Source organism: Monodon monoceros, unplaced genomic scaffold, assembly GCF_005190385.1.
Source record: "Monodon monoceros isolate NGI ecotype Baffin Bay Population unplaced genomic scaffold, NGI_Narwhal_1 Super_Scaffold_16, whole genome shotgun sequence".
NCBI lineage: Eukaryota > Metazoa > Chordata > Mammalia > Artiodactyla > Monodontidae > Monodon > Monodon monoceros.
In genome coordinates, this window is record NW_021703772.1 from 112,489,451 (window position 1) to 112,512,789 (window position 23,339).

The 23,339-nt window shown below is 44.7% G+C and overlaps 1 protein-coding gene across 4 annotated transcripts in view; it reads left to right on the plus strand.

The window, feature by feature from the left end:
* The window catches only part of EPB41L5 (erythrocyte membrane protein band 4.1 like 5), a 142,059-nt gene extending 119,211 nt beyond the window's left edge, over positions 1-22,848 (plus strand). For 3 of the 4 annotated variants that reach the window (XM_029225234.1, XM_029225237.1, XM_029225235.1), the window contains 6 exons: positions 1,251-1,315; positions 6,558-6,648; positions 8,352-8,426; positions 11,862-11,903; positions 12,259-12,392; positions 18,610-22,848. In XM_029225234.1, the coding sequence (XP_029081067.1) occupies positions 1,251-1,315; positions 6,558-6,648; positions 8,352-8,426; positions 11,862-11,903; positions 12,259-12,392; positions 18,610-18,676 (474 nt within the window). In that variant the 3' untranslated portion in view covers positions 18,677-22,848. The remainder of the gene's footprint in view (positions 1-1,250; positions 1,316-6,557; positions 6,649-8,351; positions 8,427-11,861; positions 11,904-12,258; positions 12,393-18,609) is intronic. The other variant, XM_029225236.1, reaches the window with a different exon arrangement.
* The last annotated feature ends 491 nt before the right edge of the window (positions 22,849-23,339 follow it).

Below are 23,339 nucleotides of genomic sequence, written 5' to 3' on the forward strand. Positions count from 1 at the left end.
TGCTGAAGCCCGTGTGCCACAACTACTGAGCCTGTGCACCTAGAGCCCGTGATCCGCAACAAAGATCAGCCCCGGCTCTACGCAACTAGAGAAAGCCTGTGTGCAGCAACAAAGACCCAACGCAGCCAAAAATTAATTAATTAATTTTGAAAAAAAGAGTTGGTAAAATATTAAACGTACACTTAGCATATGACCCAGCAGCCCCACTCTTAGGTATTTACTCAAGAGAAATAAGAGCGTAGGTTCACACAGGTATTAGTACATGAATGTTCCTGGCACCTTTGTTTGTAATAGGTAAAAACTAGAAACGATCCAAATGTCCATCAACAAGGAAACAGATAAACAAATTGGGGTGTATCCATACAGTGGAAAGCTACTCAGCACGCAAAAAAGGAATGCATTAGCGACACATGCAACACCGTGGGTGAACCTCAAAAACATCCTGTTAGTCTAAAGAGGGAGCCACAAAAGGATGTTATGATTCCATTTATATGAAACTATGGAAAGCACAGATCACTGCTGGCCACGTGTATGGGTTTTTGGTGGGATTGTATCGGAAGCCTCAAGGGAACATTTGGGGTAGTGGAAGTGTTACACATGTTGATTGTAGTGTTGATTATGTACCAAACCGTACATTTAAAATGTGTGCATTTTACTGTATGTAAATGATACCTCAATAACTGACCTCTTTAGAATTCTCCTCTGAAATATTCCTTGTACTCAGGGAAAAACAAAAAGCCAGATATGCAGCTTAATATGTTTCTGCTTTTTATCATGTAAATTTGAAAAATTCTGGCATTGAATCTTTTTGGATTCTGTGTACATTGACTAACATATCATTGTGTCTTAAATAATTTAGAGCTGTCCAGTAAAGCGTATGGATTCATAGACCAACATATTGAAGTGGAAACTTGGAGTATGAATTTGGGCGTGGGATAGGGTTTTGCTGGGTACAGTACTGATATTTCCGTAGATAAGTTATGGTTACCTCTTCCTGGAGCTGAAGCAAACAGATTATTTCTATTTTTACTGGAAAGGAATGTAAATTTATTACTTTATTACCCACGAGAGAGATTTAATTTTTTTTAATTAATTTTTATTGGAGTATAGTTGATTTACAATGTTGTGTTAGCTTCTGCTGTACAGCAGAGTGAATCCGTTAATATATCCACTCTTTTCTAGATTCTGTTCCCATATAGGTTATTACAATGTATTGAGGAGATTTAATTTTTATGATTTCTTTTTCTTAGGTTACAAGAGAAGATAGCTTATTAAGTCACAAAAATGCCAGTGTTCAGGATGCTGCCACCAACAGGTACAGTTGTGGGTAGACTGAACTAAATTGATGTTCTTTTCCTCTTAACTTTCTTTGGGGGGTGTTTTTTTTCCTCTTTCCCACTCTGTGATCACATGGTTTCAGGATATCTATTTGAAAGATAGCCTGAAATCACTGTTCTATCCACTACATAGATTCTTAGGACCTAATTTTAGATCATTTGAAGATACTCCTAATTAATCTTTTCATCCTGATTCTTCTTCAGCTGATTCAAACTGGAGAGCAAAAACAGCCTTTGAAGATACTTTTAATCTCATAAGATACCTGGTGAAGAATGTGTACTATTTCTCTTAGGTGTGGTAGTTGCCTTAGTGCCATGCTGTTGGCAGGGTGGGATTGCTCTTATAAACTGTCTTACTATGGGCTCTCAAATGACGCAAGCAGATTTCTTTGCTGTTCTCTCTGAGTTCCTTCTGCCTGTCTTTTCTTGTTGAGTGTTATGCCATGTCTCTGTCTTACTAGACTTCCATCCCCTGCTCTGTTGCAGTTTGTTTCGTTCGTCCCTGCGAATCCAGTGTTCTGTGCTTAGTTGGTGCTAAACATCGTTGAGTGAATGTGTTTCTTTTCCCGTTATCCAGAACTTATGCAGTGAAGAGTTTTCTGATTAGTGATATTCAGTTCCAGGTGCTGTAATTAACATAGCACTTAAGCACATGCTTCGTGTAAAGGACTTTACAGTTAGTACTCAGCAAACCTACTACTTGGTGATCGGGGTACAACTGGAATTACAACTTAACCTTTTCTAAGAAATCAGTTTGCCCACAACATTTTTAATGCTATTGTTGTTTTTATTGGAGCTTTTTAGAGTAACCTCATCACAGACTTTTTGCCAAGAGGAGGATGATGGGGATGTGACGACCCAGTTGTTTATCAGAAATTTCATTGAACTCTGGAAGGTGGACAGGTCCTGGAATAGACTCCAACTTCCGGATTTGTTTTTCCAAATGGCTGTTGGTATTTTGAATAATCTATTTTCCTTCCAGGATTTGAAATGGATCCTTTAAAATATGCTTATGTTCTTATACAAACCTGGGTCTGTTTCTGGATCTTTTCCTTTTCTGGTACTGTTTTTTTCCTCGTGCCATACCACACTTTTAAAAAGTTGCTGTACCCCCTTTTTAAAAGGAAATATTTCAGGCATACAGAAAGGTATGGAGACTATATAATACATGTCTGTGTACCAAATGTCAAGCTTTGTCATGTCCTCATATTTTGCTATAATAGATTTAGATCATTTTGCTTTTATCTTTTTTTTTTTGAGCTGTAATTCCTATATATAACCCTTTAAAAGTAGGCAATTTAATGCATTTTAGTGAATTGACAAAGTTGTGCAACCCTAACCACTCTCTAATTCCATAATATTGTCCCCTCACCCCTAACGGAAGCGCCCTCCACATACGCTGCCTCTCCACGTCACTCCTCCGGCACCTGGGAGCCACCCACCTACTTTCTGCCTGCACTAGATTTGCCTGCTTCGGACAGTTCATATAACTGGACTCATACAAATATGTGTCTGGTGTTTTTCATTTGACATAATGTTTTTAAGGTTCATCCATATTGTAGCCTGTATTGGTACTCCATGGCTGCATAATATTCCATCGTATGTCCACATGTCAGTGGATGGACATTTGTGTTGTTTCTGCTTTTTGGCTACTGTGAATATAGCTGTTGTTGAACATTCCCACACGAGGATTTGTACATTTACAGTGTACGATTCAGTCGCTTTTGTTTTGATATATCTGAATCTTTAAAAATTTATCCATGGTTTCTTCATTTCAGTTGCCACAATATATTCATTTTTTAATTTATGGACAAATGTTTGTTCCCAATTAACATTGCGCATGTTCTTCATTATACACACATGTTGTGAGGATTTTTCATCTGCTTTCTGTGTTTTGCAGCAGTGTAAACTACATTAAGACTAATCTTTTTTTCTCCTTTTTTTTTTTTTCGGTTTGGCCTCAGGATTCTTTTTTTAAAATTGAAGTATAATTGATTTACAATATTATGTTTGTTTAAGGTGTATAATATAATGATTCAATAGTTTTATAGATTATACTCCATTCTTAAATTTATTATAAGTTGGTTATATTTGTATCCTTGTAGCCTATTTATTTTATACATAGTATTTAGTTTATACTTATTGATTTCCTATCCCTATCTAGCCTCTCCCCACTTCCCTCATCCCACTGGTAACCCCTAGTTCTCTTAATCTGTGAATCTGTTTCTGTTTTGTTATATTCATTTGTTTATTTTTTAGATCCCACATATAAGTGATAACATACAGTATTTGTCTTTCTCTGTCTGACTTATTTCAGTAAACATAATACCCTCTAGGTCCATCCATGTTGTTGCAAATGGCAGAATTTCTTTTTTATGGCTGAGTAATATTCCACTGCATGTATACACCACATCTTCTTTATCCATTCATCTTGATGGATGCTTAGGTTGCTTTTGTATCTTGGCTATTGTAAATAATGCTGCTGTAAACATTGGGGAGCGTGTATCTTTTTGAATTAGTATTTTTGCTTTCTCCGGATGTATATCAGAAATACAGTAGAATTGCTGGACTGTATAGTAATTCTATTTTTAGTTTTTTGAGGAACCTCCATACTGTTTTCCATAGTGGCTGCACCAATTTATATTCCCACCAGCAGAGCACAAGGGTTCCCTTTTCTCCACATCCTCACCAACATTTGTTATTTTTGCTCTTTTTGACCATAGCCATTCTGACAGGTGTGAGGTGATACCTCATTGTTTTGATTTGCATCTCTCTGATGATGAGCGATGTTGAGCATCTTTTCATGTGCCTATTGGCCATCTGTATGTGTTCTTTGGAAAAATGCCTATTCAGGTCTTCTGCCCACTTTTAATTGGTTTGTTTATTTATTTTTTTAATATTGAGTTGTATGAGCTATTTATGTATTTTAGATATTAACCTCTTACTGGTCATATCATTTGCAAACATTTTCTCCCATTCTGTAGGCCATCTTTTCATTTTTTCAGTGGTTTCCTTTGCTCTACAAAAGCCTTTAAGTTTAATTAGGCCCCATTTGTTTAGTTTTGCTTTTGTTTCCTTTGCCTTAGGAGACAGATCCCAAAACAATATTGCTATGATTTATATCAAAGAGTGTTCTACCTTTGTTTTCTATTGGTTTTATGGTTTCTGGTCTTACATTTAGGTCTTTTATCCATTTTGAGTTTATTTTTGTATATGGTATGAGAAAGTGTCCTAATTTCATTCTTTTACATGTAGGTGCCCAGTTTTCTGAGAACCATTTACTGAAGAGGCTGTCTTTTCCCCAGTGTATATTCTTGCTTCCTTTGTTGTGGATTAATTGACCCTAAGTGCATGGGTTTATCTCTGGGCTCTCTATTCTGTTCCATTGATCTATGTGTCTGTTTTTGTGCCAGTACCAGCCTGTTTTGATTACTGTAGCTTTGTAGTATAGTTTGAAGTCAGGGAGTGTGATACCTTCAGCTTTATTCTTTTTTCTCAAGATTGCTTTGGCAATCGGGGTCCTTGGTGTTTCCATATAAATTTTACGATTATTTGTTCCAGTTCTGTGAAAAATGTCTGATAGGAAGTTTGATAGGGATTGCATTAAATCTGTAGATTGTTTTGGGTAGTATGGACATTTTAACAAGATTAATTCTTCTAATACATGAACATGGGATATCTTTCCATTTCTTTGTATCATCTTGAGATTTCTTTGTCAATGTTTTCAGAGTTTAGTTTTCAGAGTATAGGTCTTTTGCCTCCTTGGTTAAGTTTATTCCTAGGTATTTTATTCTTTTTGATGCAGTTTTAGACAGGGTTGTTTTTTTGATTTCTCTTTCTGATAGTTTGTTATTAGCGTGTAGAAAAGCAGGACTAATCTCTTGTTGAGGGGTTGGGAGACCTCATTGTGAAATGTATTTCACTCCTTTCGGGGCTCACTTCTTTAGTCTCAGCTGTTTCTTTTCTTTGGAGTACAAAGTTATCTTTTCTCTCTGGTAGCTTTTAGGTTTTTCACTGCTTATTCTTGAGATTTCTGCATTTTCATTACTGTGCATCTAAGTATAGTTTTATTTTTCATTCTTGTTAGTATTCAAGGTGGTGTTTCAATCTGAAGACCTATGTCTTTTTTTTAGTTCTGGAAAGTCATAAGCCCTTATTTTTGTGAATATCCAACATCCATTAGACATTAGCTGAAATGCCCCGATCCCTTCTCTGTCTCTCGTAACTATTCCTTCTTACTTTTCATCTCTCTGCCTCTGTGTGCCTCGGTGCTGTGGCTGCAGTAGTCCTAGCTTCCGTCTAGCTCCGGAGGCTGACTTTTCCATCTAGGATTTGCCTCTTGTTTTTTCTCAGTCTCCCTGTGGGATTGGACGGGCACTGCTTCTGTCACTTGCATGCTTTCCAGTGATGCTGGAGAGGACTGGGGTCCCTGCCAGGTGTGTCATCCTGGTGGGTGGCGGTCTCTTGGCTTCCCCGTCTCCTCCCTGGCGTCGAGGCTGCCTGTTCTTGTGATCCTCACCTGGGGTTGACATCCTTGTCCTTCCTGCTGGTATCCTCTCCCGGGCCGATCCCACCGCCGCGTCTGGAGCCCTGGAGGTGGGCCGCTGCCCCGTGCCGCAGAGTGTGCTCCCACCCGCCTCCTGCAGGGGCTTCCTGCCTCGTTCTCCACGCCTCAGGTGTTCCGTGTCACTGAGCTGTCCCGTTCCTGATCTGTCTTCTTCATGTATCTGTCTGTCTTGTTTTGTGTATCTGCCTAGTCTTTTACATGATTTCTCTAGATCGGTTGCTCTTTGGAGCAGACTGTAGCATCTAGTCTGCCCATAACCCTGAAATCACCTCTTGTACTGTGTGTTTCACGGTTTTCGGCATTTCCTCAAAGCTCGTGAGCTACCACTGACATCCTTTATTGGTTCTGAAGTTTTATGAGTTTATTCTTTTGTTAAAAAGAAATATTTTCTGTCATTTCATTGAGCTTCAGGAGCGAAGCAAATCACTAGTGAACGGGTCTGACCTGGTTGCGAACCTGTTATGCGATGGGTGGGGAGGGGTTCACGGCGGCGTGTGGGGCAGCGCGGACCACTGTCTGCCCCCCCCACCCCCCGCTGTCTCTTCCTTCCGTGTGGGGCGGTTACCCTGCTTCCCCAAGCCGCCTCCTTCAGCACACTGCCTGTTGCTCCTGCATCGGTCGTCCGTGACACGAACCTGCCTTTGTCTTCCTAGTGCTGAGTTAAATGAGAACGCCGTGCCCGGCCCTGGAGGGTCTCTCATTCCGACGCGAACCACACCTGCAGAAAATGGGCCTGCTCTAAAGGTAACGATTCCTTCCACTTTCAAGGTTGCTCCACAGAGACTCCCTTGCCTTGAATCCTGGTTGTACAGGACACCTGGTGATCTCTGACGGCCACCAGAACGTCAGCCGTGAGAAGAGCGTTGAGCCTCACTTCTCTAGGGAGAATCCATTTGTCACATCCCTCCCAAGAGCAGCTCAGGGTTTCTTCATTTTTGAGGTATTTGTTGGTAGTTTTGTTTTTGGCGGTCTCGGTGTTTTTGGGTTTTGGATTCGGGCTATGCTACCCTAGTGTTTCAGACTTTACATGACACATAACAGGCACTAAATAAATATTGATGGATCGAAATTGACTTTCTGACACTGATTGTGTTTGTAACATAACCAGCTTGTCTCAAATTCTGCCTCTCCTCTGTCCATCGGCCGTACAGTCTTAGCAGGTCACAAGTCACAGAGACCCAGCTCATGCCCACTGAACGCTTTAATTTGCAAGTTAAACAAAAAATTATTTTTGTAGATGAACATTTACCATTTTGTTCTTTTATAGTGCAACCACATTTATTGTAGAAGTTTACCAAATATTTCATGAAAACAACACATTAGAAATCACCTGATTCCCACTACCTAAAGACAGTGTGTAGTTAATATTCAGGTGTATAGTTTTTCAGGCTTAGGGGTTTTAAAAAAAAAAAACTCAACCTAAAGTACCTTTAATCAGGAGATTCCTTTCTGCTAATTAAAATTCTAAAAAGATACACTGACATCTCCGATCAATGAAAATCGTTAGGTGGAACCCGAGATGTTTTTGGAACAGAGAAGGGCAGTTAGCCCAAAGATTTATTGCATATTGTACCAGACAGCGTGATAGGCTTTGAAAATTCAAAAATGAGTGAAACATGGCCTCTTCTTTCAAACTGCTTCCAGCACAGTTAGAGAATTTTGATACGTTGTGGTAGAGATATGCACAGGCCACCTGGGGGGCCCACTCAGGTCACAGGGTATGAGGGGGAGGAGGGGGAGGGGGTGTGGGAGGAGACAGGCAGGTTTTCATATGTGCGAATAAAATTCAGTTGACATCGAACAGGAAACACACGGTGGCCTGAAGACAGGCAGAAATATATAAATGAAGGGCCTTTTTTGTTATGGACTACACCCTGGATACTTACTTCTCTTATTTCCAGACTGGAATTTTATCTGTTATCCTTTTAAAATTCTTCCTGTGCCCAGAAACACACACACACACTGCAGTACAGAACTCTGTTTCTGTAAGGTGCTTCAAATACTAATTAGACAAAAGTATTAACATTTATGGGGGGGTTATATTATACTCTTTGTGAACAGTGAAGCATCCATGTGGATAAAGAAGCATTCCAAGTGCAGGCGTGTCCTTAGTCATCGTCTCCTGGGCTGAACCTTTAGCCTCTGCCATCTGGTTTAAGAACTGAGAGCCGGGACGGTCCTAACCCTACGCAAGTTTTGTCTCACCAGAAGGAATAGTTGTATGAAAATTCACATGACACTTTAGCTTTTTAAAGTTCTGACTGTAGTCTAGGTTCCCCTCCAAACAAAAGTGGAATCACTAATAATCATGATTCCTGAGGGTCCCCTTCGTTTAAAGGTTAACACCATCCAGGCCTGGGTCCAAATTATACATTGAGAGGATATGGAAAAAATCTAGTCTGGTGACTAATGGGTCATTTAACATCCGTGTATCTTGTCTTCTGTAGGATGCTACAGATGAATTGGATGCCTTGCTTTTATCTCTAACTGAGAATCTCATTGACCACACAACCACACCTCAGGTAAATATAGGCTTTAAAACAGCAGGATGGAAAAGTATTTCTGTTTGAAAATGTTCCCAGTAGATTCCAGTTCTTGCCTTTTCTGCAGTTTAGTAAAACTTTTCATTTAGTAAGTGTTTATATTTCGGTAACCACCTAGCATTGCCTTTTCTATAGGGAAGTTCTGCCCTCTTGAATCTGTGTGTCACTGGACAGCAACCACATGTTGCCGAGCCTCTTTGTAATTCAGCACCCTGTTAAGTAGTGTGAGAGGGACATGTGGGGGTAAACCAGCTTCTGAAGAGTTCAGACAGTAAGACCTCCAGTTGTTAAAAACATTTACAGAATGGTGGGAGCATAAGAGTGGTTGGCATTAAACATATTGATCATTATTTGAGTTTGGGAGATACCGTGTTAAGTACTGTGACCATAATACAAAGAAGAAGCAGTCACTTCCCTCCAGAGACATACTGGGGTGAAAGGTACACAGATAGTGCATTTAGTGCCTTGTGAGTGGCGTGGCAGGAGTTGCCGTAGGGGTCACTTGAAGGCTTGCAAGTGAGGGCAGTCCTTCCCCTGATGTTTGCGTAGGTCACCAGCCCTCACTCAGGTGTGTGTCTGCATCACTGGAAAGAGTAGGAAAGCACAGATTGCTGACCTCCACTCTCGGGCTTTTGGATATGGTGCATGTGGTCTCGGGCCCAAGAAGCTGCATTTCTGACACGTTCCCAGTGATGTGGGTGTGGGCTGGGAACCACCAGCTTAGGGCCATAATCACAAGAGACTTTACCAGGTGAGCAAGCAGAAAATGAAAGGGATGTTGGCAATATCAGGCTGCAGTAATCCTTTAACCAGATGAAAGAGGTAACTTCTAAGGCCAATGCAAGATGGCCTGAAGCCCGGAGAAGTAGTCTTTCGGGCCCAACTCAGAACACTTACTGCTTGTTTATGCTGTCTCACAGGTGGGGGTAATACAGTGATGAAAATCAATTTGATTAAAGACATTTTTTTATCACTAATATATTTTTCCTTCCCTACAAATTTAGAATGTTTTAAATAAAAATGTAGACTATGATGCATTTTAGATTCTACATATGAGCTATCTATTCTATTACACTTACTGATTTTTCTGTTGTTAGAACTGTAATACTCTTCTAATAATTTTTTTTTGGCTGCGTTGGGTCTTCGTTGCTGCGCACAGGCTTTCTCTAGTTGCGGCGAGCAGGGGCTACTCTCAGTTGCGGTGCACGGGCTTCTCATTGCGGAGGCTTCTCTTGTGGAGCACGGGCTCTAGGCGCATGGGCTTCAGTAGTTGTGGCATGCAGGCTCAGTAGTTGTGGCACACGGGCCCTAGAGCACAGGCTCAGTAGTTGTGGCTCGTGGGCTCTAGAGCGCAGGCTCAGTAGTTGTGGCATGCGGGCTCAGTAGTTGTGGCATGCGGGCTCAGTAGTTGTGGCTCGCGGCCTCTAGAGCGCAGGCTCAATAGTTGTGGTGCATGGGCTTTGTTGCTTTGCAGCAGGTGGGATCTTCCTGGACCAGGACTCGAACCCGTGTCCCCTGCATTGGCAGGCGTATTCTTAACCACTGAGCCACCAGGGAAGCCCTCTAATAACTTTTTAAGTGATTTTGATAACATGTTGAGGCCAGTCCAGCATCATTATGCAGGTGTTTTGCTGTTTGTGCTTGTTAATTCTTTCAGATGATTTTTAGAATAACTGTGTCAAGTCTCACTCCCTCTGAAAGCCTTTGAATTTTTATTTGTAATTACGTTAAATTCATAAATTAACTTGTGGAAAGAACTGATATATTTGTGATAATTCGTCTTAGCCAAGAGTACGATATGTTTTTCTCATCCATGATTTCCTATTTCTCCTAGAAGTTTTGTAGTTACAGTCTCCCCAATATAAGTTTTATATTTTCCTATTTTTGTTATTTCCAGGTCCTTCATGTTTTTTTGCTATTGAGATTTTTTTCCCCATTATATTTAAAGAATTTAGGATTTAACCTAACAGAAAATACAGAGTCTCTAAATGTTCTCTGTAAGTCTTCTCTATTCTTCATTAGGTTAACTCCTAAATACTTCATAGTTTTGTTGATATTGTGAATGGTATTTAATTTTTTTACTATTGAATTCATAAGTTAATTTTGTGTCTGGCAAACTTGATGAATTCTTTCAGTAGCCAATCTGCTGATTCAAATATTCTGTCAGTTTCTGGCATGTCTTTAGTATCTCTGTCTGCAGTTATTGATTAATCCATTTCTTACCTATTGTTGGATCTTCCAATTTTTTGTATATTTTGAAGGTAGGCTGTGAGATCCATATATGTTGATGGTAATTATACTTTCTGAGCTCCTTTTAGCACTTTAAAGTGTCCTTCTTCGCCCTTTTTTTCCCTCTCTTTATATCCCTTTTGACTGATAAAAAATTGACACCCTAGCTTTAAGTTTGAATCACCTTATGTATAAATTTTCTGTCATTTTATTTTCAACCTTTTTGTATCTGTTGGTTTTAAGTGGACCTTTCAGCATTTTGCTGGGTCTTGTTTTTAAAATCTTATTCGAGAGTCTGTATCTTCTGATTGAGTTTAAATCCATTTATATTTACTGTAATTATGGTTATTATAGGACTTGTTTCTGCCAAACCATTTTTGTTTACTTTTACCATATTTCTTTTTTCTCTCTCTTTTATTTTCTGTGGTTAGAAGTGCACTTTCTTAATATTGGTGGGAAAGTCATATTTTGTATTTTTATTCTTTTGTTGGTTACCTAGATTACTAAAACCTGGACTTATATTAATTTTTTCTTACCAGAATCTGTCACCAGTGCAAGGACTAGTCTAAGCTTCCACAAAATAGGAGGGAGTCGGGAGTTCATTAGATTACAATCCTACATGCAGAAGTAAGATACAGAAAATTAAACCTTAAAAAGAATATAGCAGAGGCCCTGTGAGTCAGGAGCAGCGTGGGTGTTTTCATTGCTCTCTCCTCCAGGCAGAGTTAGAAAATGGCCTGTAGCTGGACAGAGCTTTCTTCTGTCTTCATTTGAGTTAGCCACAGTCTGCTGTGCAGCATGCTACCAAGAAGGCTATGATTGTTTGTAACGGACTGAAATGAAGTTTCAGAAAATAAATCTTAAATTGGATGCTAGGGGTTGGGGACAGTCCTAGTGAATGACCTGAAAGTAGTAGTAGCATTAGTAGCATTCTGGGAGTAGTAAGTTTTTAGATTAAAGAGGTTCTCGAGATTATGACAGTTTCTTAAGTGGTGACACATGGCGTGTGTGCTGTAGAAAAGGACCTTGGGTTCAGAAGTCCATGTCAGCTCAAGGGCACCATTAAGACCTGCTCCCTGCCCCCCACCCCAGTGCATTTCATAGTAGAAGAAAGCATTATGAGTATAATTATGAAAATAAGTCAGTCTTCCCTAAAAATAAATATACATGTACAATTTTTTTCAGGTATCTTCCATATCCACGATCACACCCCGTTGGATTGTGCCAGTAAGTTAATGATATTTGCAATTTTTCTTTCCATTACCCTTTCAGAATGAGGCCTGAAGGAATACCAGGTTCTTATTTTTCCTTGAAAACACGGGGTCACCATCAAATCTCTACTGATTGAACCTACTGGCTTCAAACTAGAGGTTTAATTTTTCTGTTTGTAAATACTTAAGGGTGCTGACAAAAACAAAAATATAAGTCTGATGTGAAGGATGGTAGAAAAACAAAGCAGCTGTAACGGTGAACATCACCCTTCTCATCACCGTCATCACTGGAGAAGATGACGCGGGGCTGAGTGCTGGCTGCGGGGCAGGTGTGGTCACCTCCGCTCAGACGGCCCGCGTGTTTCCCTCAGCAGAGTGCTGCCCTTCCTAACGGGCTTGCAGGAGACAGCGGGCTCTCGCCGGCCGGGAAGGAGGGGCCTGGCAACAGAGGTGTGGTCTCCCTCATCTCTCCCCCAGCGCCGTTCTTCGTGGATGCTGTGACCAGGTGAGGAGTCTTTTCTCAGTTGCAGTTCTCAGGCCTCTGTTAAGAGGAAAATATAACGAAATTAATTGTACTTAAAGCGATAATGTCAGTTCTTCTCTAGTTGAACTTAATTGAAACTGAATAAATCTTTTCTGTGATTATTATTTAGAGTAGTGTTTTTTTCTTTTTTCTTGTCAGTAGCAATCTTCTACAAAATTATGAAGTAGACCTTACTTTCTTTTTTTATGAAGTCTTTATTAGATAAAGATATGAGCAGGTTTATCTTTAAAACTTTGTATTTGTTTTAAAATCGATTTACGTCTTTTCCTGTCATGCTTTACTGTTAGGTTGTCCATGAATACAGCAGAAGAGGCTCAGATAAGGGTGGGGTAGGGGATTCCCAAAGTGAGGGCTCTGATGTAGCTTTTACCGCAAGCTTATTTTAGCATATCACTTGCCACAGGCAGAGCTTTTGTTCAGCATGTAGTTCTTCAACTTTTAATTGTTAGGATCAAGACTGTGCCTGTTTTACAGAAGATCTATAATTGCCTCATTTCTCACCTCAGACGTCTTCCTGGTATGTCTACTGTTTCTCACATCCTCCTGGTGTTGAGAATGCGGGTTGGTTGAAGTAGATGCTTTAGAGAACAAAATCCCTGATTATAACAGAAAAGTTATTAGAGATAATTAACTTGAGAGAAATTCATAGTTTCATTTTAAAATTGTTGTCTTATCTCCATAGTCTTTAATATAATTGTTCACTCAGCAAACACTTACTGTCTGCTAGGTACCAGGCGTTGCTTGTGTCCGGCACTGAAGGTAGGCGTGAACAGGACAGACATGGGGCCTATTTTCCTAAACATCTGTATGACTGGTAGTTCCCACTGCAAACATAGGGATTGTGTGCAGAGGGCCAGGTGATAATTCTTCCTAATTGAGTTCACACAGGAAAATGCGAGTTCGTAAGGACTTCCAAATGAGAAGTTACAGATGACATCAGAGCTTGTATCCATTCCTTCCCAAAGCAAAGTAGTCATAAAGGAATTAGATCAAAGATGACAGGTAGTACACCTGAAACTAATATAATATGTCAGTATCTCAGTAAGGAAAACATGGCCAGTAAATCAGTGAAACAGTTGAGTCCAGAAACAAATCACACAAGTATAGTTACCTGATTTATGAAAAATGATAGTACAATGCTGAAGGGAAAGAGCGATCTTTCAGTAAATCAGCCCGACAAGTTAAATATCCTTGGTGGGAAAAAATCTTGACCCAACCTCATACTACACACCAAAATCTACTGTAGGTGGATTGCAAATCTAAATATGAAATGTCCAATAATAAAGCTTTTAGAAGAAAATATAAGTGAACATCCTGTGGCCTTGAAATAGGCAAAGATTTTTTAAACAGGTCACAAAAAGCTTCAATCATACAGGAAAAATTGATAACTTGGATTTTGTCCAAAACTCCTATTCAGGGACTTCCCTGGTGGCGCAGTGGTTGAGAGTCCGCCTGCCAATGCAGGAGGCATGGGTTCAAGCCCTGGTCCGGAAAGATCCCACATGCCACAGGGCAACTAAGCCCGTGTGCCACAACTCCTGAGCCTGTGCTCTAGAGCCCATGAGCCTCAACTACTGGGCCCACGTGCCACAACTACTGAAGCCTGCGCTCCTAGAGCCCATGCTCTGCAACAAGAGAAGCCACTGCAATGAGAAGCCTGCATACCGCAAGGAAAAGGGGCCCCTGCTCGCTGCAGCTAGAGAAGGCCTGCATGCAGCAACGAAGACCCAACACAGCCATAAATAAATAAATAAATAAATTTTTAAAATTAAAAAAAAAAACTGCTATTCATCGAAAGATATTATTTCAAGCACTCAAAAAGGAAGCCACACAGTGGAGAAGACAACCCCACTTCCCTCTCCCTCTGACTCTGTCTGTGTCTCTCTCACAAAGAACTCATATCCAGAATATATAAAGAGCTCTTGTGAATCAATAAGAAAAAGAGAGCTCAATAGAAGAATTGGCAAAAGAGTTGAATAGGCAGTTCACAAGAGGGTATCCAGGTGGCCCATCTTGACAAGTTATTGAGAAATACAAATTCAGACCACTATGTGATATCACTGCATACACCTAGAATGGCTCAAGTGAAAATACACATAGTACCAAGTATTGGTGAAGTTATGGGGCAACTGAAACTGTAAATTGAAATAACCGTGTTGGACATAGATTTGGCTGTATCTACGAAAGCTGAAAATACGTTTACATGCGTACCCAATAGAAATACACATATGTGTCCATCAGAAGGCATGTACAGGAATGTTCACAGCAGCTGTGTTCATCGTAGCCCAAGCTGAAGACTTTTTAAAAGCCCACTGGCAGTTAACTAGATAAATACTGGACTAGAGCAGTGAAAACTAACGAACTGTAACTGCGGTAGAGAGATACAGAGGAGTCGCGCACACACAGTTACACGAGGTATTTATTGATCTGTAACAGATCACCACACGTTTAGCGGCTTACACCCCATTCCCTGCAGGTCAGGGGTCTGGTACAGCCTAGCTGTGCCCTCTGCTGCGGGTCTCCCCCAGGCTCTACTCAGGGAGTCGGCTGGAGCTGGGCTTTCATGTGAAGGGTCAGCTGGCGGAGGGTCTGCAGTCATGGCCGTTGGCAGAATTCAGCTCCTGAGGTCTGGCTCCAGGCCACGCTGCCCTCGCTACTTGCCTGGGGCCTTTACTTCAGCAGAGCCAGCAAACTAGGAAGGCGGTGGGATGCCTGCCAGCCGGCCAGAGGTCGCCATCTGTATACTGTAATCGCGGAGTGACAGCCTGCTGTTACCTTTGCTCATTTGCATTGGTTAGAACAGACCACAGGGCCTGCCGTGCTCAGGGGGAGGAGGGGGTCATTGGGGTCATCTTAGAGTCTCCTCCCCATGATGATGGGAAAGAGGCACAGCTCTCAGAGACCGAAGTAATGGTTACCCTGGAGGTGGCTAGTTTCAGAGTGCTAGTGACTTTCTGTTTCTCATTCTGTGTGCTGATTGCACAGGTGTGGTCAGTGTGCACAGGGTCCTCAACTTACAACTCCTGATGTGTGCACTTCAGCGTATGTATGTTATAATCAATAGCGTGTTTTTAAAAGAATGGTGATGGGGTTGCATCTGTACAGATTCAGATTTACTTGTGTGCGCTGTGTAAATTTTATTTTAAAGTTAAAGAACAGGAGAGGAGGGCTTCCCTGGTGGCGCAGTGGTTGAGGGTCTGCCTGCTGATGCAGGGGACACGGGTTCGTGCCCCGGTCTGGGAAGATCCCACGTGCTGCGAAGCGGCTGGGCCCATGAGCCATGGCCGCTGAGCCTGCACGTCGGGAGCCTGCGCTCCACAACGGGAGAGGCCACAGCAGTGAGAGGCCTGCGTAACCCAAAAAAATAAAAACAAAAGAACAGGAGAGGAAACAGCAGCAATTGAGATTACCGAGCAAGTTTTAGGAGCAGCTAAATGACAGATAAGTGGTAACCAGCTTGGCAGAGAGGAGAAAGCTGAGATCTAAGCCTGAAAAGGGGAGGGGGTGGAAACTGGGAAAATACGAAGCCAGTCCATGCGCTAGCACCCGGGCTGGCTCAGGAGCTGTGAGGCACCAAGTGTTGGGAAGGTGGGTCCGAGGTGGGGCTGCGAATGTGCCCCTTCATACACTCCCCCTTCCTGCCCTGCCGATGCCGGCCTCATTCTGGAGGCTTCCCTCTGGAGGAGCTGGGCGGGCAGGGCCCTGGGTCTGGGGGCCCTGTTGGGAGGAAGGCCCTGACCTGGGTGGGGGAGTTAACTCAGCGTCCACACGCCAAGGGGTGAGACCCCCAGCCTTCCTTCTGTTTCCAGCCTCCAGAATGCTGTGGGCCACGTATAAACGTCTCAGGTGAGAAATTCAGAGGATTGCTCTCTAGAGAACCTGACCGAGCGAAGAAAAAGGCCCAGAGAGACTGACATTTGTGGATCGCAGGAAATCTGATACCTCGACTTGGAAGCCCATAGTTAGTGGATTTTGCCTACACGTGCAGAGCTTTCAGACAGCGTTCCAGCGCTTCATGCTCAAGTGTGAGCATGCTGCTTCCCTCTTAAATGTGAACAGAGCCAACGATTGTCAGATGTTTGAGGGAACACCAGAGCAGGTCAACTTGAAAAAGAAACAGGGAGGGAATAAAGGAATGTGAGCGTCAAAAACTTTGCGAAGTGACAGTGTGAGAAAGAAGATACTGCATCCATGCAGCAATAACAGGGAATTAAAGAAGGAACAGAAAATGAAGTATTCTTGGAAGTTATTAACCATGTTAAAAATAAAATTCAAAGGATGCACGGAAGGTAAGATTGGGGAAATCCCCCAAAATGTAGAACAAACGTTGAGAATTGGGAGAGAAAAGAAAATTGGAGATTGGTCTAGGAAGTCCACTATGTGAATCATTGGAGGTCCAGAAGAAAGAACACAGTAAATAAAGTGTCCAAGAAAGAAATCAAGACTTCCCAGGACAGAAGCACTTGAGCTTTTAGATTAAAGGAGCCCAGTGAGTATCCAGTAACAGAATGAAAAGAGACAACAGCAAGGAACATCGTGAAGTTTCAGAACATAAGAGAGAATGTTAGTCTTCAGAGAGGGGGGAAAGAGTTCATACAAAGGACTGGTGATCTCAATGGCAGCAGACTTTACTGAAAGCTAGAAGATAACAGAGCAATGCCTTCAGAATTCTGGAAGAAAATCATTTCTCACCTCATGTTTTGTACCCAAGCTATCAATGAAGTGTGAGATTAGAATGAAGACATTGTAGGGAGTTGCCTGGCCATCCAGTGGTTGGGACTCGGTGCTTTCACTGTCAGGGCCCGGGTTCAGTCCCTGGTAAGATCCTGCCAGCCGTGCAGCGTGGCGAAAAACAAAAAAGAAATGAAGACATTTTAAAACGAGTTTCTCTAAAATACATGCTTCTAAGGCGGCCTTCCTCAGGAACCTACTTAAGTGGAGGATGTGTTCCATCAAAACAAGGTGATAGTCCAGGAAAGAAAACGGGGAACCCAGGAAACAGGTGCCAGAATTTACCAGGAGGAGAGTGAAGGGAAGTTCCAAGCAGGCCTAGGAAGGCTCCTGTACAGATTGGAAGGGGAGGCTTTGGAGCCCCAGGAAGGGTATTGCCAAGGGAGAACGAGCAACACGTGGCCCGCGCCCAACTTTACAAAAGGACCTGAGACCAGAAGCCTGGTTGCATTTGGTTAGGGATAAATTAGAAATGAAGTACTGGACGCCGAGCAAGCAGTTACAATGAGAAAACAAATTGTACAAGAAAAAAAATACAACACACCCATAGTGAGCTGTGGAAATATTTATGTAATTATAGCAGACGATGACTATTAGGGAGGCCTGTGTGTCATTGTGGAAACACCCCGTCGAGAACAGTGAGGACGGACGGCAGCTGGCGGGCCTGCCTGGAGGGCTTGTTAGAGCACAGGCGCTGGACTGTCCTGAGGCTTTGGGCCAGTGGGCCAGGGGCGGGGCCTAAGAACTTGCACTTATGACAAGTTCCAGGACCACGCTTTGAGAACCAGGGATCCAGAACAAGAAGGGAAGTACCAGGAAAATCCAGTCGGCAGTGTCGTCTCTGTGGAGTGGAAACGCGGAAGGGGGGGGTTCCAGTGACAGCTGTTTCGTTCACACGTCTTGATAGCACATGGACGATGTTAACCTCTGGCCTTGGGACTTCGGTATCGTTTTCAGTCTCCCTGAAGCCTGCACCTCCGCGCACGCCCTTGCCCTGTGGCGAAGCGGCGCACTCTTACTCTTGTTTCACTTCTGACGCAGCAGGGGAGGTGGCGCGGGGCTCAGAGCCGCCGCGGGGGCCGCGTGAGGACACACAGGACCCCCGGCCCTGGTGCTTGCCGAACGTGTTGCCATGGTGCTCGGCACAGCCCTGTCCTCCGTGTTCTGTGACAGCCCTGGCTCAGCAAGAAATGAGGTGTCTGTTCGGTGTATTTTATCCAAGGAAGCAGGGGAAATTGATGTCTTTAGGTTCCATTTCAAGATGGAATAAGCATCAGTTATCTAGAAAATGACCCTCTGCGGAATCGCCTACGTTAAGTGCTACTACACACCCCTCTTTACTCTCCGCATGTTCCGCGAGGCGCCTGGGAGAAATGCAGGTCGCTTCCGCCTTGGATGGTCTTTGCATTTTCCAAAAAGTGAGTAACGTGTTCTTTCTTCCTGTCAGCTCGGCTCCAACCTCTGCTGGAGAAGCCACCTTGAAGCAGAAGTGTTTGCTGACAACAGAGCTCTGAGGGGCGGCCACTCCTCACCGTGACCCGAGGCCGGGCCCTCCAGCCGTCCGTCCTGGAGTCCGCTTCTGCTGGAGCTGGTTCTGCACTTGTGGGTAAAAGAGCTCACCCGGGTGTGACTTCACCTCTGTGAAAAAGCAGTTACATTTCCGTCCAGCTGGAAGGACGTAATTACACTACACGTTAGCCCAAGTGAGCGTCTGTGATCTTTTACTTTCTCTCATTTCGTTTGAAGTTGTGAATTCCTGCTGCGGGGGATCCCTTTCCCTGTGGTTTTCTCCGAGCTCTTTGCTCCGCCCAGTGGTTGTGACTGTTCATGACGCCCCCCTGGGTGGGCCGTCCCTGGTGGTCAGCAGCCTTGGGAAGGTTACTTCTCTCTCTGGTGTCAGGGTGAGTGTCCTTGATGTGAATGCCTGCTATAGAAATTGTACCCTTCTGTGCATTGCCTGGAAATCAGGAATTGAGGTAGATTAATTATTACTAAAGAGAGGTTTTTAGAATACAGAGGGTTTTCGGATGTCTCCCATACTTTTGACTTTTTGCTGGACTGGCTATCTTAATACTCCAAGTTTACATCAAGGTAAGATAGACCTTGAGAAGAATTACAGAGGAATCAGTTGCCCAGCACAGTTTTTCAGCCCAACCGTCCCTTGGGAAGCACACCTGCATGGAGCGCACGCACGTCCTGTAGCTTTTGGCCTGGAAGGGGTGGGGTGGCCGCAGAGACCTCCAGGCGTCCACACGGCTCCCTGGGCTGCGTGGGGTTGAAGGCTGAGGTCGGCTCAGGCGGCGAAGGAGAGCACAGTAGTTTCCAGGTCCCCATTTGGACGTAGGCTCCGTTTCCTTTTAATGTAAGCTGAATAAATTCAGATGGTGTAAACTGAAGGAAAAAAAATGCCAGGATAGAAATAGGGAATCGGGTTGAGGGGATTCATGTCTGAAACTAAATGCAAGGTACTGCAAGAACGTTAGGGATTTTGTGTTAGTTAAAAAGGGTTCTCTAGAATTTCCTCATTACTTTCCATCTGTACAAAAAATTCTGGATGTTAAAGTAGTATATGCTCATTATAGAAAATAGAGAAAAGAATTTCAACACCCAGAGAAGCACTATTTTAGCTTCAAAACTTTGGACTGCGTAAAGGAAACCTCAGTTCCTGTGGGGAATGAGGGTGATCTGGATATCGCGTTGGTAAAGTTGTTGTGAATCCCTGTTACCGAGGGCTGATGTTAAACTACCTCCTGGAATTTGGTTTTGGTCTCCTGCCCTGCGGTGTGCAAGTAATTGAGTGTTAGTGTCTGCTGTCCACCAGAAAAGAACATCCAGTTTTCAGATCTTTAAAACTCCATGTTCTGGATGGTCCTGGGTTCCCTGTAACATAATCACACTCAGGCAAACGCACACTCTTGTCTGACTGGAAAGCCCTGGGATCTTAATCTTGTGCTGTTCCCAGGGGGCCGTAGAGGTTGGAAACGACTTTTTCACAAAACAGTTCTGCCGAAGGAAAGACAGTTGGCACTTCTTGTTGGCTGTCTCCCCTTAGCTGTTATCCTAAGCTCGTGGATTTCGTTGGGGGAGCTCATGCCACTTCGTAATTGTCAAACAGATTTTCTCGCAGCTCTAATGACACCTAGAACCAGGGACTTGACCTGGGACATGCTGGACTGGACATCGAGTTTTCAGCACACCGACGACCCTGAAGGTAGAAGGTTAAGGTTGCGCTTCTGGTCACAGAGCAGCTTTCTAGATTTTGGAATTAAGTTGTTGAAAACATTGCGTAAGCTTTGTGTCTTCAGGTACCTGTATTCTTGCCAGTCAGAATATTGATAGGGACTTCCTTACAGTGCATTTGAATCTCAAGGTAAAAGGAAATTCTGTCTCATGTCCTGGCAAGAATGGTACGTATGGAAATTAATACTTTAATGAATTAGCCCTGACAGAATAGATACCTGTCAGGTAGACCTTTCCTGTCTGCTGCAGGTGCCGTCCCCGGGCGCCTGTAACGTTCACCCTGTTCCGCTGACCTGAGAATGGGGCAGGTGGGGTGGGGGGAGCAGCAGGTGTGAGTCAGGGAAGGATGCTGGCAGAGAGCCAGGTGTGCGATGGCTCTGGACCAGGACACAGGCGGTTACACTGGGGGAGGGCACCTCGCTGTGGTAGCCCTGCAGGCCGCTGGCCCTCGGCACGGTTCCTGGTGACAGAAGATCTTAGCGTCTTCCTGCTCACCGGAACTACCCGACCGGCTGAGTGCAGCTCTGGTCCCCGGATGAGCTGAAACAGCCCAGTAGCTGTTCTAAACGGTGGCTGGCTGGGTGGGAAGTTTCTCTGTGTCTAGAGAGGCTCCCATGCAGTAGGACAGTGTAGCTATCAGGAGAGCCCTGGCCGTGTTGGATCCAGTCAGGAGGGACGAGCACGTATTTGGAAAGAGCAGGACGACGGGTTTATAGCTGAGCTGACAGAGCCGTTCAGCAGAAATGACAGGAGCCTGCTTGAGCCACAGACTCAGCTCTGTGTCACTTTCTTTCCAGGCTTTCCAGAACCAGCTTTCGCTCTGCTAACTCACTAGGAGCCGGGATGATGGAGTTGTGGCTGTGAGCATGTTTAGGGGCTCAGGTTGGGGGGGCTGCGTGTGTCCTCTTGCTGTTGCCTCGTTGGTCTGCAAGGGTCTGCGCTTTCTGTTGGTTTGCAGGGGGCACCCTGCTGCCGCCTCTGTCTTGGTGGGTGGGGAGTGGAAAGGGCAGAAGCTCAGATCAGCTGGCTTTAGGTCCTGGCCGGGGAAGATCAGGGAAGGGAGAGCTGGCCCTGGGGGCTTACAATGAGCTGGGTAGGTGTCGGTTTTCTCCCCTAGACTCCTCTTCAGAACTTGTGGAATATCCTGTTTCTCGGGGACCTCACAGAGGTCGTAGTGTCCCCTTTGTGTACACAGGAAGGATTCATTGCCCTTTTATTCCTGCCCTTGAGGAAACCCTGGTGAACAACAGAGTGATTAGATTCCTTTGCTCTTGATAAATTTAGACGTAGCCTTAGCTGCTTGTCTAAAATGTTGATGTTTTAAGAAAAAATCTCGTTAAGAATGTGTCTCCTAGTCTACTAGGCTTTTGTCTTTACGTGTGTGTGTGTGTGTGTGTGTGTGTGCGCGGCCACACGTGTTCTGTGGCAGGTGAGGGTGGAGCCCGGGGCAGCCCTGTATCTTGGCTGCTTGCCCTCCTGTGTCTCGGCTCTGGCCGCCCTGCCTGTCTCCTCTCAGACCAGCGCCAGGGTCACTGCAAACACCTCCGAGAGCAGAGCTGTGTGGCAGCCACTGACACGGGAAAGGCTCTCTTGTTCTGAGTCAGGCCCCAGAGAAGCCAGGGCCTCAGCTTCTCCTCGAGGGCGGGCCAGCAGGCAGTTTTGTCTGGAGCAGGGCTGGTGAGGGCCCGGCTGCGCGTGGCCCGTGTTCAGATGGACTCCGAGGGTGGGCTGGCCCTGGAGGCCCCGGCACCCTCACTCACGTGTGGGCCGGGGCAGGCCTGGCCTCCGTCCCCGAAGGCCGCCAGGCCTCCGCACTTCTGGCGCATCTCGCCCTCAGCCGTTTGGTTGCTTTAAACCTGGAGGCCTCTAGTGCATAATACACACTGCCATATCACTTGTTCTCTTTTGCGCTCACCATGTGGACGCTGTGGCTCCTGAGTGGTCAGAAGAAAGCGGGAAGCTCCTGCTACCTGTTAGCCTCCAGGATGAGGGATATTGCTTGGTTCACAGAGATTTGCCCCGAGCCGGCTGGGCCGAGGTCGCAGGTGCGGAGCTGTGCTTGTCTCCAGCTCTGGGATGTGGTGTCCGGGGACCCCTGTGTTGCCGTGGTGCGGACACCAGCTCAGGCACGCTCCAGGTTTCTTTGTCGGAGAGGCGTTCGGGCACAGAGCCCTGCTCTTTCGATCTTCATAGCTGGATACGATAGACAGTTACAAGGACCTCACTAACTATTTTGTGTTTACTTTTTATCTGTGTAAAGCTTTGCAGTAGCTTTTAAAGTGTAATTTATTTTTTTATCAAGTGCACTCGTCCTGCCACGTGTCCGCGGTTTTATACGACTTGTACTAGAAGCGCTGCACTCAGCTGTGAGCTGTTTGTACACTGAGATGACAGCCGTAGATGTGACCACAAATAAAGCTCTTGTGAAACACTCACGCTTGATGAGCTGTCCCGGTTTCTTGGACGTGCAGCACCCACCCACCTGCTGGGTGTTCCTCTCCTCGGCAGAACTGTCAGCAAGAGTCGCTGCCGCACGAATGCGAGGGGTGAGCGGAAGCAGCACCGTGCTGCGTGGCGCTCGTTTCAGAGCGATGGTGTAACTGGGCTAGAGGCATCCTGAAAGTTTGGGAACACCTCGGCCGCCCCCAGCGCATCCTGGGAGGAGCAGCGTGGGGCAGGAGAAGCCCCGCTCCACTGCCCACTTCCTGCGAGACCTGGTGGCCGGCCGCCCCCGTGCCGCTGCCCCTTGCACGCTGTTCTCCCTCCCTTGCCCTGCGGTCATCTCAGGCCCAGGGAGGACACCTTTGAACTGAGAAGAGGGCTTGTCCTGCAGCAAGGAAAGCCACGTCAGACCTTGCCCTGTGTCCCCCGAGCTGCAGGGCTCCCCCTGAAACCAAAAGCAGAACGAAGTGGGGCAGCCGAGGGAGCCTGGGCCCT